At 41.7% G+C, this 17,036-nt stretch overlaps 1 protein-coding gene across 1 annotated transcript; it reads right to left on the bottom strand.

Moving 5' to 3' along the window:
• Window positions 1-1,300: 1,300 nt before the first annotated feature.
• Window positions 1,301-16,610, bottom strand: LOC133972962 (visinin-like protein 1). The gene is made up of 4 exons (XM_062410595.1): window positions 16,474-16,610; window positions 3,859-4,035; window positions 2,247-2,462; window positions 1,301-2,151 (listed from the first exon to the last, which is right to left on the bottom strand). Exons 2-4 carry the CDS (start codon window positions 4,018-4,020, stop codon window positions 1,954-1,956), a joined length of 576 nt encoding a protein of 191 aa, XP_062266579.1. The 5' UTR covers window positions 4,021-4,035; window positions 16,474-16,610; the 3' UTR covers window positions 1,301-1,953.
• Window positions 16,611-17,036: the final 426 nt, after the last annotated feature.

Consider the following 17,036-nt stretch of genomic DNA (forward strand, 5'->3'; position numbering starts at 1 on the left):
CATCTGTCTTGAAAAGTTTCAACACTGTCTTCTGTGTGTGTGTCACCGCTTTTTTTACACAGGGAGATATTTGTTTTCTCTTTGTTTTTGTCATTATTGCGTCAGTCGCGTGTTAGACGCGTCATCAACCCCTCGTACTCGCTTGTGGTGGATTCTCAGGATTTTCTCCTGGTTTAGACTAGGGGGCCTGGTGGAGAGAGTCCACAGAAAATTTGTATATGAAACATTTTTGTTTACACATGCAACTCCTCCGCAGAACATATGCAGGATCTAAGGATCTAAGAGCCACTAGTTAGAAAAATTCTGACCTTATAATAAATAAAATATGCACTGGCAAAACTGCATTATTCTGCGAACAGTACATATATCACTTGAAGAATGTGAAAGAAACTATAGTACAAAGGTTACCTAACAAAACCACAAGGAGAGCCATGCAGGGAGCATGGGCGATCCAGATTACATTATGTCAGGGACAAGGCTTTATTCTAACCTAATTACATGTCCTTTAAATATAGATTTTGTTAGCATATGTGGAAAAGCTTAAGAAGCAGCTCAAATTCATTCATCACCTGCCTCGTACTTGCACTGTAAAGCATCTGGACGCTGCTTTGGAATCTATCAGAAACGCTCTCTGAAAGTGTCATGTAACTGGTGGTGGATTTTGCCGCTGAGGTAACAATAAATGCGGCTGCACACACAAAAACACAGACAGGGAGTGGGGCAGTGTGATCTGACTTTGATCTGTGGGCAAGTGTATTTGGATTGTAACATATTCTCACTTTCAAACTGGTACACATTCATGGTGTTATAGACACTATAGCTGCGTCTAAATTCAAGGGCTACCCGGCCTCTGAAGAGCTCCTCCTATCGGGCGTTAGGCTATATGCCACCGTGATACACTCTTTACTCTTCACTCTTCAAATGCAGCCTCTGAAGGATGTGGCCCTTGAATTGAGACACAGCTCACGGCAGACAAACCCACACACATCTAATGTGATTGTTCATTCAAATCATTTTCTGTACATCAACACATTTGTTTCTCTCTTGTCGCTCTATAAGGACCAAACAGGCTCTCAGTTGATTTGATGCTATTCTTTTTTTCCTGGATATCCAACAGCACAACTTTTTGTTTGTGATTAGAAATTGGCCGTCTGGTTGCCAGAACTGACATTCAATGAGATTTTATAAGAATTAACATTTTAGGGAAATATTCTTTTTTGGTAATAACATTAAACGTATATCCCTACTCTAATGTTGTCATCGGTGCTGCTAGCCTGGTTAAATCCAAAGTAGTAAAAATAATCGGAGAACTTGGTCAAATCAAGAAGCTGCACTTTAACCAGTTGTTATTTCTTTGCCAGGAGCAATGTTTTTCTTAAATCTTCATCATTTATCACTGTGATGTTGCCAGGCAACAGGTGCAGACTCATGTCAACTGAAATAAGGCATTTCATGAAGTCTCATAATGAAAAGATCCTGGAAAGGGCAGCACACCGTGTGTTATTTCCCAAGCAAAAAGAAGACAAATTAAGAGTATTGTGCAGAAGTAACCGTTAGATAGCTGACATTAGCTCCTGAGCCACCTCACAGCCTTGTAATCTCACATGCTGAGCATGGGGCCTGACGGTGGAAGAGTGTGAGTGGCACCTCTATATATTTCCATTGTAAATTACTCCTGCAGGAGTGTACTGCACAGTGGGATGGGTTGGGAGAAAAGAATGGCATCAATCAGCAGTTCATTATGTTCCAAATATGGCTCATTCCTTGTCATCGCTGCCTCAAAAAAAAAATCTTCCCTACCCCTCCCTTCCTCCTCCTCCTCCTCCTCCTACCTCAGCTGCATCCCCCTTTTCTTCTCCTACCTCTCTTTTGTCATATCCTCCTTCCTTCGCTTGTTTCAGTTCAACCCTTTCCCCGTCCCATCCCTCCCTCTGCATCTCCACCCATCTCTCTCTACTTCTGCATGTCACACTGCAGCAGTAGGACGATGGACGGGTCAGACTTGGCGGCCTCTTTGAACTCGTCCAGGGTGATCTCATCATTGTGGTCTTTGTCCATCTTGGAGAAGATTTTGTCGACGCGCTGCTGAGGAGTGAGCCCGTCCTCGTTCATCCGCATCATGATCACCGTGCCCACCATCTTGTAGATGGCCTGCAGAGGTAGACAGGGAAACAAAAATGATGGGCTTTGTCTGAACATCTTCAACTATCAGAGAGGATTCCTTCCTAAATAAGGCACAAACACACCTCTATGATCTCAAGCATCTCCATGCGTGTGATCTTTCCATCCCCGTCCAGATCGTACATGTTGAAGGCCCAGTTGAGTTTCTGCTCGAAGCTGCCTCTGGAGGTGATGGACAGGGCACAAATGAACTCCCTGAAGTCAATGGTCCCATCACCGTTCTTGTCAAATGTCCGAAACGCATGCTGGGCGAACTTGGAGGCGTCGCCGTATGGGAAAAACTGGAGTGTGGAAAATGACAAAAACAAGGCAACATAAATGGCGTGTCTGTTGAATTGTGCAGCTCTTCCTCAATGTTGGTGAAAAGGGAAAATGCTGTGCATCACAGACTTAACATAATCCTATTATAGACTATCATTTAATTAATCTCAATATAACAATTGCAGCAGTGTAATGTGCTATTATGCCATGCTTGAAAAGGGGACTATAAATGTATTGAAAGTCCTAGGTTGCTTATATTTTACCTGTGCTGCATGCCTATAAAAGCATATATTTCAGCTCCAAGTCTATTTTCCTGTGTTTTACATTTGTAAACCCAGGGACTGTGTATTTGTATCTCCACCAAAGGTTTTTATCAGGTTTCTTTGTCTCTAGGCAGATTCACACAAAAACAACTGACCTGCTTTTCAAGAAATTTTTTGGAGGAGTGGAGCATGGACCAACAAAGAACACATTTTATTTTGTAGTGGATCAAAATAGAAAAGAGCCAGGAGATCTTTTGTCACTTTCATTAACATGGTGAGATAAGAGGTAAGTTCTATGCATGCTTTAATCGCCCTTCAGTGTATTATTATTCTATTTAACAATGAATCATTTAACTATATAAATATGTTATGTATGATTGCTGCTCAATTATGGCCAAAATCTTAATTTCATATAGTAATATTGTAATATTGAGACTTTGGAAACATAATTTATTTATTGAACTTTATAGAAAACAGATTAGAGTGTCACATAGAGATATGTTCTCTGCACCTCACGTCTTGTCTGGTGTTGAATATGGAAGTTGAAATGCATATCCGCGTGTGTTGGACTTTTTGTGTTTAAATACTTGTTTCATAAATTATGTTTATTGTTAAGCTGTAAAGTGAGCTTATTATATTTGTCCGCCACAATCCTGAAGTATGGCAGCAATAATTTTGTAAAGGCGGGGCGCTGTAGTGTCAGTTGCTTGAGATCATGTCAACTTATTCTCACCATTGTCAGAGCAGAAAAAAACAGATGTCTTCTGAGCCCTTTAGCTATGAATGAGAGACCATATTCATAATTCATTTAAGAATATCTTTAACCATTGTGCATCCATGAAAAATCTGTCCACCATAAAATCTCCAGAATATGAATGTCTGAGTTCCATAGAACAACAGCTGTTGGTGTAGCTCTAGCTCCTCTGAATGCCTCAGATACACAATAGCATTAGCTTTCTATGTAACTACCAGACAATGTTATGTGTCATTTTGATTAATTTCACAATAACTACAGGGGAAATAAAAGCAGGTAGGTAGAGCAGGGAATGAAAACTGTACTTTCCAGTTGTAAAGGATAAGCTAAGTCATAAACTGCCATGATTTCCTTCCCTCTGCCTCTCATGCCCCGTCCTGCCCTCCACCTCAGCCTCACCTTCACATAGAGCTGCTGAAACTCATCCAGGTTGAGGATGCCAGAGGGACAGTCCTTGAGGAAGCCTTTGTACCACTGCTTGAGCTCCACCTCGTTGAATTCCGTGCTCTTGGTCAGGTCGTCCAGGACCTCCGGAGCCAGCTTACTGTTGTGTTTACCCATGACCAATTCACCTCTCTGGGGAAGGGGGCAGAGAGAGAGAGAGGGAGAGAGAGAGAGACAGGGTGAGCGTGAGATGAGCAGGTGAGAGACAAAACAACAGCCGCAGCTCTTATTCCCCTGTGAACTTGAGTCAGGAACAGTGTACCTGCACAGACAAACCACCAAGGATCCGTGCTCTCCAGAGTTTTACTCCTGGATCCCAAATCCTGAACAGATCTCATTGCTTCTTGAGAAAATAAGAAACTCCTTTGAATATCACACAGATAAAGCTAACAGTATCCTCACAATTCCCCCATACACAAGAGTCAATTTCTTCAGAATTCTTTCTACATAATCCTGATACTTATAATAAGGACATGTTTGATATCGTCATAGACTACTAGCGAATAATGCAGGCTATTGATGAAAAAAGTGAGAAACTGATATCTATGAGTATGCGATTTAGTGGAGCTAGATTGGGAAATCAAGAGGACTGGTAGTGGAGGTACCCACTTGACTGAGTGCCATTCTAGTCTGAATATGGCTTTGTGTGTCAAAATGGAAAAGTGCCCTCATCACTCTATAAGGGTTAAGTTCATCCAAGGAATCATCTGTTGAAATGATTGGTTGAAATGGGTAGTTTCAGAGGTGCACATAATATGCCGACGTATGAAAAAAAGATCTTTCGATTTCCATAGCAACTAAAAATATTCTACCTCTTTAATCACCTTGTTTGAATACAGGCCTGTGATTTGCTGCTATATTGGCCATAAACTGGCCTATTACCCTGACTCCTCACCACACACACACAGCTTGGGAACACTGCAGTGCCTTCATGACGCCATCGCTGACTCACGGCCCCGCCTGACAGCGCTCGCACTTTGACACCAGGACACAGCCGATGCAGCCGAGCTAAGCGTCTACAAATCCTCATTTAAATTGAGGAATGAGTGTGCCGTGTGCGGGGCAGTGGCTGAAATAATACCCTGTCCTGTTTTATGGCGAGTGAGTCATGTGCCGCGAAAAGTTACGGAGAATCGCACAAATATTTTGGACTCTCCGTGACATGTGGGAGGCACTGTGGGAGAAAAGGTTACCTGGGATTTTATGAAGCTGGAACACTAAAATAAATGATTCCGTCATTTCATTTTTAAATAGGAGGAGAGAAATAACACAGTTAAAGATGAAAATGAGGAGAAATGTGCCTGTAAAATAGATGGCACATAATAAAGGTGCAATGAAACGGTTACTGCTTCAAGAAAGGGAATGACTCAGCTGGGAGTTCACTGCAGTCCTGTTAGAACTGTAAAATTCAAACAGATTTCTCTTTTGTCAGTAGCTGCAGGAGAAAATGCTTTGACTTTTACCATGTATTTCTAATACAAACCAGCATGAGTCAGTCATAAAAGCAGAGGGTTGGGAGGTAATAAGCCCATATTGGCTCATTCTTTGGTATTTAATACAGAAATCATGCCCATTTCAATACCATCCAGAAAGACAAAGTATTCTATATATATTACGGTTTATATATGTTGAAACAATAATAACAACAAAATGTCTTGTATAGAACCAGAAATGTGTTTGATTCTGCAAGTCACTTGGAATGAATATTTAACCATATCTCCAAATCACTGACAGCATTCACTCAGGTCGCTCTATAAATCACTCACTGCATCAAGACAGGCACAACACCTCATGGACACCAAACTGTGAGCTTATTTCGGCTCAAACCCTCCTGAGCTCCCTCACACGCACAGACACACACAGACACACACACACACGTACATTCCACGGCGTTCTAACATTGTTTCCTGCCACTGACTGAGGCAGATGAGATTTCATCCCTCTATTAGAGAAGTAAATGTAGCAGATAATAGAGTTTCCCGTTGAAGATAGCAAGAGGCGTGACCAGCCAGGCGAGCAAACACATTTGAAACTTATCCCATCTGAGAGTATCAAAGGAGACACAGTTCACGCTGACAAGTCGGGTCACCTGTGGGTTCATTCATATTGTTCCCATGTCACACCATGTCTTCACGTCAGGTGCGCAGGTCTCTGCCGGCTCATTTTACTGAGGCTGGAATCTGTTGCGGGCGAGCACTCAGGAGTTGGAGGTAATCTGGAGGTAGTGCTGGCTGTTTCTCTGTCTGGGATTATGCTGCCTTTCAGAGCAAATAAATCAAATCTCTGGCGAGTCAAAGAGCTCTGACATTTTCTTATTATGGCTGCTTCGGTGAAGGTGATGCTTATCTGAGTGCACGTGCACATAAATGTTGATGGACATGTATGTCAAATTAGGGTATGCGTGTATTGGAAGCTTTTAGCCTATCAGAGATAAACAGGTATTGCTGTATATGTTAAAGAACATGGAGAATACTTGGGATCATTTAAGGGCTGTCACTTCTCCAAAAAGATTATATTGAATGGATTTAACATCACAATATGTTTGAATGGATTTGGATTGCACTGTCAGATGAGGTTGTTGATGGTCCGATTGTATATGGTGCCTCCTCCGCTCCCTCACTTGGGTGGGAAGCTAACAAGGGAGCCGACAGAATTGTTGTCCTTGACGCGTCTGCAAGCTGCTTCGTACAAAGTCGACAAACAGCCTTAACACTTCCACACACGGCTTCTCAGATAATTGGGCCGAGAAGCAGGCAATAGGTCAAGCTAATAGTGAACACCCCCTATGCTGGATCACATAGCACGCTACTTGCGCTAGACAGTACACATACATATATATTATCAACTTTATATGATAATGATGTCACTGTTTCGTTTATAGATTCTTTCACTGCTCCCAAGCTGTCGATGGGTCTGCGATCAATTTTATACTGGATGTTCTCATTAAAATGTTAACTGTCTTTAAGAAAAAATAACAATTTAAGTCTTAGCATCCTAAACCCATAAGAACCTATGAAAGGAACAAATCCCAGGAGGGAACCCTTTATGCTCTCTAATAACAATGAAACACAGTCAAAGTCAAACTGCTCATTCCAAGCCCTCAGGGGCGAACATAAATCTTAATTCCCTAAATGCTGCAATTTGCCTAAAATATACAGCCCTCAACGCCTGCTCTGCAAATCCCACCAAAGGGGATCAATTGGCCCAGCAACAGGCTGTTACTGTGCACACTGACATCTTTAACAATCGGTTCACGTCAACACAAAGCAGACACAACACAACATAGACACACAAACATGGTAGTTTCCAAGTAGGACATCAAGGACATATTAGTTCCACACACACGGGTTGTCGCGTGCATTCCTGCACATGTCAAAACAATCATAAAGTGGCATGACAACGTTTAAGGGGGGGAAAGACACAGCGAGGAAAGAGGAGAGATGCTCTGAGTAGAAAAAATACGAGAGGGAAGGATGACTCAATCTGGTTTCACACCTCTGAGGGAGAAGACAAATAGACAGGGAGATACTAGACTCGGAGTGAAAAGGAAATGAAGATGGAAGGACGGAGAGAAATGGGAGGCAGCAGGCAGATAAGCAGGGCTTGTACAAAATTGTCCCAGAAGGCGTTCAATAGAGGAATACGCAAGTCTGAAGGGGCCTGAACGCATGTTCATTCCACCTGTCAGACTGATAGGAAACACAAAGTCTTATCTGAGTTGTAAACGCCTGGGAGGCTGTGAGTGCGGTGTGTCACTGTGTGTGTGTGTGTGTGTGTGTGTTCCAGTCCAGCTTGATGGAGATCTAGCTGATTGGACACGTTCACATGTTTGCGTGCCAGAGTCAGTATTATCGAAGCTTACATGTTCATGACTGTTTTCTCAATCTCAAGGACCTTCCCACTGTTGGATAACACAAGTGCTGCAACTCAGCAGCAGGGGTTATTCCGAGTGAGTTCAAATCACTTAACTGTATCGGCTGTTGGAGAGTGACCATACCAGAGGAAAGACAGCAACAACACGTGTTTATGTTCAAGTGACACAGCTCTCTATGGCTACAGTCATTAGGAAGGGAGCAAAGGAAGAAATCAGGTGATGCTAATACAGATCTTCTGCTGCATATATGAATGAAAAGCATGTGTTAATCTGAAAAAAGATCTGGTTAGGTGACATTTCTGACACTTACTGCAACAGCTAAGCCCTAGTACAGGTGTTGTGCCTCTTTCTTATTAGCGCTGACCTCTTCCTTCACCAGCGAAGTGACGAGCGTCTCCATCAGCAGGAGGTCATATTGGTCGTCAGCAATCAACCATAACTCCACGAGTGACTTGATGGTAGGCTCAAGTAAAACTTTAGTCTGTTTCTGAACTAAGCAGCTCTCTTATACCACTGTAGAGAATAGTGTAATAGTTGATCCACAAATGCAAGAGAATGATTTGTCTCTTCAGAGGCTTGCGTTGCTTCATGATAATCATCTTCCCAGTTAAACCTTAATTTATGTTATCCCAATTGGGGTTGAGAACTGAAATAACAAAGCCCTTCTTATCATTGACTGTTTTGTGATTGTTTTTAAGAAAAAAAAAAGTGTTGGTTCTGGCAACATTCAGGCACTGGTACCATTTTCAAAAGAATCAATTTAGCACCAGTATCAGGAAAAAAACGAACTATACCCAACCCTTCATAACAATATTTAAGAGGACCTGGTTTGTAGTGTTGAATCCTCGGATCAAGTGCCTGGTGAAACAATAAGTTTGTATGAAAAAGTATCTGTTATATGAGTTAGATTCGCATTTACTCAACATTTAGACTTAATGTCACACGGACGACAACGTTTTTGAAGCAAATCTTTCAAACGTGGAGGACATGATGGCCACAAGTAAAGGAAGGAACTATTAAGAATTAGCTTCATTCAGTCTGACTACTACAAGGGCGTCTGTGGCTGAGCGGTAGAGTGTTCGTCCTCCAACCTTAAGGTCGATAGTTCGATCCCCAGTCTGACCCATCTACATGCCGAACAGTCCTTGGGAAATATGCTGAACCCTGAATGGCCCCGCATAGAATAACAAAGTGCTGCGAATAGATGCACAGTATGAATGTGTGTGTGAATGGGTGAATGTAAAACTGTACTGTAAAGCGCTTTGAGTGGTTATCAAGACTAGAAAAGAACTATATAAATACAAAACCATTTACCGTAAACTAAATAATATTAATACTATACCCTACCTTTTCCTCACCTCTTTTCTTCTCCATTCCTTTACTCTCACCCCACATGGTAGCTGCAGACGGACACCCACACCGAGTCCAGTCCTGCTCGAGGTTTATTCCCGTTAAAGGAGTGGTTGCTCTTTGTGTGTGTGGCTGAGCAATACAACAATATTAATTATCGTAATATAATTTTCATCAATCTTGGGATAATTCTTAGTCGCACAAATTTAGTTGAGGAAAACAGTGACAGCAACTGGATATGATCTTACCTCAGATCACACCAGTTATACTTTATCACTTCTCAAACATTGTTCTGTCTTTCTGGGCCCTAACCGCAGAAGTATACACAAGGAATAAAACAGGGCATCACAGTCATGATGCGCTCAGGCTTTTTATTTATTATTAGCTGGCAAAAGCTGTAATTGAGTTGGAAAGAGAGCAAAAACGGGGAGGCTAGGCCTCAGTATCCATTTACTGTATTGGTGCATGTGCGCATGGATGTGTGTGTGTGTTTTGTAATTGCAGTGGCAATAACCTTTGTGAGAATGGAAATTTACAATGCGGGGAACAATCAATAGGAAACCAGTCCAATAACAGCCGGCACCATGAACTACACTGGGACGTTTGTGTGTGTGTATTGGTGTGTGTGTGTGTGTGTTTGTTTGTGTGAATGTGTGTGTTACAGAGAGTAAGATTACACTATAAAGTAGAAAGATGGCCACATCTGTGGAGAAGTGGCCAGCAGACATATTGATAATGGAGTGATAAACGGCACTCTGACAGGTCGTCACTGCAACTCACCAATCCAACAAGAGTCAAATGGAACAATACGTTGTCTTGACAACAATTGCCTTGGCTCACTGCCAAACAGCCATCCGGCAGAGGATGATGCTTTTGGCGAATCGAAACAGTCCATCTGCCAACTGGACCAGACCATTTGGCTTGCTGATATATCAGTGTGCCGTGGGGTGGCACAATTTAAATATTGGGCAGACTTCCTCATCCCATATGACGCCCCATGTTTGATTAGATATTTATTGTAGATTTATTCAATATATCGTTTGACCTGGTCGAATTCTGCAACAAAAAAATATATATATTCAAGACCTGTCAAACACCTTGAAATGAAATGAACCAGTATCATCCCATTTGGTTATTCTGGCGATTAGATCTTCCATTGAATGTTCATAAAATGTACACTACCACAATATGCACCATTCAACAGAAAAAAATATATTATCACCACAATTCATGTATTCCATAAGGTGATAATATGGATTTCAAACATGTTGTCCAGCCCTAACTAGTGGTAGTAGGTAGTAGTCAGATCAGGAGGATGAGAGGAAGTAGGGTATTTACTTTGGTGGTAGTTGCTCAGTAGCAGAAGTGTAAAGGTGCTTTCACACCTACAATTTGAATGCCCCCCTTTGGACATTTCTGACCACGTTCCAATTGACCAAAATGTATTCCTACAAAAAGATGTGGTCTTGGTCTGGATCAAACTGAATCCTGATTTGTTTCATTTGCCGTTGGAAACGTCTTCATGCCCGTCAGGTAGACGCAGCCCACATAGTCTATGATGACAAGACGTACTTATGTCATACAAAGTGCAATGTGAAACCAACACTAACCTGTTCAAATGTAAACAATTTAACCAAAGCATGCAGCTTAGTTGAGACCTTGGTCCAGACTTTAAGGTTTGACAAGATATTTAGTTAAAAGTTGTTGTGGCAAACGTAAGAGGAACAGAAAAGGGAGGACTTTAAACAAAAATTATCAGCGATCAAAACTTGAATCCAAAATGTCCTTATGCTGTCGCTCTCCATGCATCCAACAGTTGCAGTCATGTTAGCAAAAAGTGAATATGATTTGTATGAACATGGAAGTGGTTACAGACATATGAAAGTGTTGGAGCTGAGGTGTTGCCAGGTATCAGTGTGAGCTACATATCTTTTTAATCGACATGGATCCCTCTGGAGACCGGAGCACGCAGCATCCATCGCTATAGAAACGCAGCTCACCTCAGTGCAGCACTCACTCTAATTTAAGACCAGGCAGCAGGTCGAGCCCGGGGAGAAACACGGGGAACAAATCGGCGGTGTGAGTGTGAACTTATGAGTCTGCCTCTCTGCAAAACTTTTCCTCCCATATCCCCAAAACCCCCATTTATTCACCTCAGTGTTCTATTTATTGCCACGAATGTTACATGTACTAAAATCTGGGTGCCTCATGTCTGAGTGCTGCACTTAACGTCCGCCACTCTTTCTGTCTGCAGACATACACATGAACCCAAGGTGGACTGATGCAAGGCTCAGGTGTTTTTCAGCATTGGACGAAAACAGTTTTGAGAACAGCACGCCCAGTTCCCATTAGCATACACTGGTACAGGCACAGTAGTGTAGGCATGTTGACAGCAGTGTATTGCTGCTTTCAGTCCTCTGGAGAAGGTCCGGACCCAATTGTCCGGACTTTCCCCAGAGATTTCCTTTCACACAAGAGCAGCACAGCAGGAGATTCTCAGCTCAGAAGCATTCACAACAGCGACGAGTCCTCCGGGGGATTCAGGTGAGCAGACAGAGGCAGGACGTAACGCGTTCATTCTACCAGAGATTTCTCTTATCATCACAAACTCTCCTGACTTCCTCATCTGAGTCTTCTTTATGTATATGGCTCTGTTTTTTTGTCCCGAGGTATTAGTATTGTTTTTGTTTTGGCGCTGACTTGTTTTTTCACTTCTCCGTATCCACTGGCATGAAGGGGGTCATTCCTAGCTAACATATCAGCTTATGCAGTAGCATAGTATGGCAACTACACAAGTATCTACTAGCCTACCATGTACAGAAGGGTAGGTTGTGATTGATAAGGTGGAAATTAATCGGATGCATGTCATATGCAGAGAGGGTAATAAGCAGTGGAGTGTGTGTGTGTGTGTGGGGGGGGATTCTCAAATTACAAATAAGAAAAAGTGAACAGAGAGCAAAATACGCACATAAACAAAGCTACAGCAAACAGATGAGCCTGAAAACACACCACTGATTTGACATGGACATTTTTTGCCTATGCTTTATATTAATAGTTTGTCTGTTTTGGACTGTATTATTTTACCCACTTATCTTGTTCAGGATCATAAGAGGCTGAAGCTTGTCCCAGCATGCACTGGGCCAGAGGCGGGGGTATACCTTAACGGGTTGTCAATCTATCACCTCACCAGGGGATTTATATAGAAAGACCATCTGGTTCACACTCAGGTTCATACCTATGGACCATTTTGAGGCACAGCTGCGGGAGACTATTCACACATTCCCACTGAACCACTCAGGGATGTTATATAACAAAACATGTGCCGCACAGTTTAGCTACGTATGATTATACATCTTTCCCTTCAAGGACGTATGCAAGGGAAAACAACATCAGAGATTTTGAGATAAAAGTCATAATATTTCGTAAATTTACAAAAATAATGTTATTGAAGTATTAGGACTAAGAGGGAATTGTCTCTTTTGTGGATGAGGAAATGTTTAGTAGTGGCCGAGGACTGTGAGGCCATCACATGGTTACATCTGTGTGATATTCAAAGGGATCTTATAGTTTCTCAATAAACTGTGAGATTGCCTCAAATTTTTTCTTTCAATACAGAGTTAAATTAGAGAGGCTGTGGACTAGTGGACACAGCTATGGGCAGAAAGTAACAGACATCGGACTGGAGAGTCCCTGGTTCGATACCTCCCAGATACCTGCCAGGACAACACCCGGATCTGTTCCAAAGTCCAAAGAGCACTCTCCTTACCCCCACTGTCTTAGTGCCCCTGAGCAAGGCACCTTACTCCCCCAACATCTGCTCCCCAGGCGCTGTGCATGGCTGCCCACTTCTCTGTGTGTCCTGTGATGTTCACCAGATGGGACAAAAGCAGAATACAAATTTTCCTACGCCGCATGTCATGTGTTTGGGATCAATAAATGTATCTTCTTCTTCTTTATAATCGCAATAATTGGATTTTTTTGCTAAACAATGACTTGCAATATTACGACCTTATTGTAAATGTACATGTATATTTTTCCTGTAATATTACAGCTTAATTCTCATAAATTTTGTACGGTTTCTCATAACATTGTGACTGAATTGTTGTAAATTTACCACTTATTCCTTGTTACATCTTGATTCTCGAAATCTCTGATATTTGTTTCCCTTTAAGTGACCAGAATACTCACCCTTATACATGTCTATGACAAAAACATGATCCTAAAAAGTATCTGGCATTCACAACAGAAACATTTATTACTGTTGTATTGCATTTCCATTGTACTATATTGTATCTGTCAAGCCACTTGAAACTGATATTCATGGAAACTGTGACTTTATCCGCCAGTTACGCAAAAATCCTTCACTCAGCATACCTTTATTGTTGCAAGATAGTGTGTCACACAATCAGACACACACATATATATATATATATATAGTAATACAACATCAATATCCTAGGGTTATAAAGTATTTGACAGAAATGGATGAATAAACCAGTCAAAAGAAACACAAGCAGCAACACACACACACACACACACATACACAGCAGATGCACACAATATGCCAGTGAAGCATGAGACAGATGCCTCGTACACCTGCCCACAGGCTAACAACAAAATTGAAGTGATGCAAAGGCAGAGAGAGGAAGAGAAGAACTGGATGGTTGTGAGTGTCATAGGATCATTCATCTACCGCCATCAGAAAAGTGAATAAAGATTAGGGCTGGAAAAACAAACAACACACACTCACGCAGACAGGAAATTGTAGCGTAACATGTCGCTCGGAGCTAACTGGGAATCAATAGGTATTTCCAGAGTAGAGGAAGTACGTATCTACATCTACAACCCTACAAACCTACAATCATGTGATCACCCATTCAGTGATTTGTTACTCAGTTTTTGTGTGTAACTGCAGCTGTCTATGTCTAAGATCACTGCAAATATGAAGTTATCAACTTACTGTCTCTGTAGGAAATGGCCTGTGTCTGATCCTATGTGATGAAACCAACAGTGCCCACGTGTCTGTGGTGGATTGCTGTGACAGCACTAAAGCTAAACAATATATAGCACTGAGTAGCCATTTTGTAAATGCTACTGAGGGCTATTATTAAATACAATAACAATGTTCAGGTTTATATTGACAAAGCAAAAGACCAATGGGAGCCTGTTTTAATCTAAAGTCTTAAAGTGTGGATCAATAACAAATCACTTAAACATTTTATTGTAGCTCTTGAATTATCACTCTGCAGAGGCTACTTAAGAGTTGGAGCCAGGCTGGAATGGAGGCATGACTTTGCAATTTAACGCTAATCAACATTAGACGCACAATCTGAGAGCAAAGTCTAAACTAACAATAGCTTTAACACAAATTTAAAAAACAGACATGAGCTACTGCTTAACAACAATTAAATCAAAGTAATTTCAGTATGTGACACTGAAAATTGAGGTAAATAAACAGAAGCAATATTTCTATCTCTTGAAAATTAAATCTCAAATACTTTTTGAAGAGTATGTGAAGAATCCTGTAGTTTATATGTTGAAAGTAATGTTTTGTTGAGCATATACAGGAATATTATATTATATTAAATTATATTAGCCAATCCAAGCTGACATTCGGCGAGAGTCAGGGTACACCCTGTGCAACTCGCCATTGTATCGCAGGGCATGACACACTTCACACAGAAAGACCTATACTCCACTCTATTCTATTAATTATGAGATGGGTTTGAGGGGATATTCTGGTACATCTTGAAGGAGAGGATAAGTATGGAAAGAGGTCCTAATCAAACCACTGCAATATCTCCCTCACTGAAGCCTCCGCACCACTTGAGACAGCCTGACTCTTGACTTGCCTGACTATAAACAATCTCTTATGAGTGTGAGTGGGTTGTGCGAAAAGTAAAATTTCCTTGCTTTGGGCATAGGACTGAGCAATACAACAATAAAATTGCATTTAACCATAAGGGTTACACATATCTAAGAGTTCAAAATGTGTCTTTAAACTAAACAGAAATAATAATGTGACATTTATGATCATGTATAATTGTAATATGATTATGTGAAACTTATCAATCTTGATTTATATCAATTATTTTATCCTGATGTATTTTTTGTCCAAATTGTCCAGCCAAATTTGGGCAAAATTGTAATCCCTGGTTACAATCAGTCATATTGCTGTCTACAGCATCTAAAGATCTGTATTCTACTACTTTTGTATACAACATATATTTACCTTTAAAAACAACAACTGAGCTTGAAAATGTGACATCCTTCAGCTCTATTACCCATCATGCACCGAAGCTCTGGTTCAGTTAAAGGCTGACAGCCAAAGGGCTACAGAACCAAACTGAGCCGTCACTGTCACCAGCTGTCTGTCATGGGTGTGTGTGTGTGTCTTAGTTTCCATTCATCTCTGCTTTGCTGAGATGAATGGAAACACAATCAATTAACACCACATTACATACAGACCCAGTGAGGCATACAAATATGCAGGCACACACACACACACACGGTCAGTTACTATGATGCAGTAACACATCTGATATGACCCTTTGATGCACAGCCACAGAAGGGGCCATCAGTAATTCACACATATAGCACGAAGCTGGCGCAATTGATTGTGCAGGTCCTGGTGTCATCCACAGAGGTCTGGGCCGTACTGATCAAATGAAACTACTTTACTCACACAGCAACAAGTCTAGACTTTGGGAACAAAAGTGTTCAGAATTTAAACCGGAATCTGCAAATGCACTTTTGATGGAGATGCACAGATCCTGCAACTGCATTCTCTGATCATCAATATGCAGGAGCAAACATCTGCTTGAAATGAACAGGCAATTTTCTATCCATTCACTCATGCTTATTTATCTGCATGTGAGTCCAGTTGAGGAGGTGCGACACACACGTTCCCTTGTTCTCCATCATTTTATACTTTGACACATACCTGCACAATACACTGGTAGTGGTAGTGGAAGTGTTTTCTCTCACCGTATGCTCACCAATGTGCCTCTTATACTATCAACAGGAAGCAATGATCCCAGGTTCAATTGCCTCTGCAGTGTCCTTGAGCAAGTCAGTGAAGCCACTAACTCCTCTGCAGAGTCTAAGTGAAACCTCGACTTTACACATTTCTAGGAATAAATAACACTGCCACTGTTTTGTTCCAGAAAAAAACACCTTGGATTTCAGCCCATCACATTCAAAATAAAGCCCATGACATCTGGTCTCATCACTGATTGCTCGAGCTAGTTAGCAAGTAAAGCTATTAAAGACAAATGTTTGCTAACACTTTACACGCATTAACGTGACGCTGGTTTCCAAATAAACAAACAATGTCCTCCACTTACCTTGTAATGTTTAGAAGAGAATGAGCTCCTGTCAGACTACAAAACAAAACCTCTTCTTTTCCTCCCAGCTCCTGTCAACGTGACGTTTGGCTCCAGAATCAGTTTCCTCTCTCGTGTAAAATAACCTTCGCGTTAACTCACCTCTGAGGAAGAAGATGAATGAACCGCTGCGTCTCCCCTGCCAACACATTAGCATGGAGGCCCCGCCCCCGACGGCCCATTGGACGGGCTGCTGCTCAATGGTGGATGCCGACCAGCTGATTGGACATAGGTGCCTGTCAATCAAAACAAAAGGAAAACGCTCTTCCAGAGAGAGTGAGAGAGAGAGAGAGAGAGAGAGAGAGAGAGAGAGACAGACAGACAGACAGGCAGACAGACATAGAGAAGGGAAGATGAGGGAGGGAGAGAGAGAGAGAGAAGGAGGGAAGATATATAGATAGATGAGAGAGAGAGAGAGAAGGAGGGAGAGACAGAGAGAGAGGGGATGAGGATGGAGAGAGAGAGACAGAGAGAGTGAAGAAGGGATAGACAGAGGGAGAGGAAAAGATAAGGAGAGTGAGAAA

The sequence above is a fragment of the Platichthys flesus genome, chromosome 17 (assembly GCF_949316205.1).
Source record: "Platichthys flesus chromosome 17, fPlaFle2.1, whole genome shotgun sequence".
Taxonomy (NCBI): domain Eukaryota; kingdom Metazoa; phylum Chordata; class Actinopteri; order Pleuronectiformes; family Pleuronectidae; genus Platichthys; species Platichthys flesus.

Bases quoted from the DNA above. Each gene is read 5' to 3' on its own strand.
- LOC133972962 (XM_062410595.1), bottom strand. From the start codon at position 4,020: ATGGGTAAACACAACAGTAAGCTGGCTCCGGAGGTCCTGGACGACCTG. The intron at 2,463-3,858 runs GTGAGGCTGAGG...TCCACACTCCAG, and splicing joins TTCAGCAGCTCTATGTGAAG to TTTTTCCCATACGGCGACGC. The intron at 2,152-2,246 runs GTGTGTTTGTGC...CTACCTCTGCAG, and splicing joins AGATGCTTGAGATCATAGAG to GCCATCTACAAGATGGTGGG.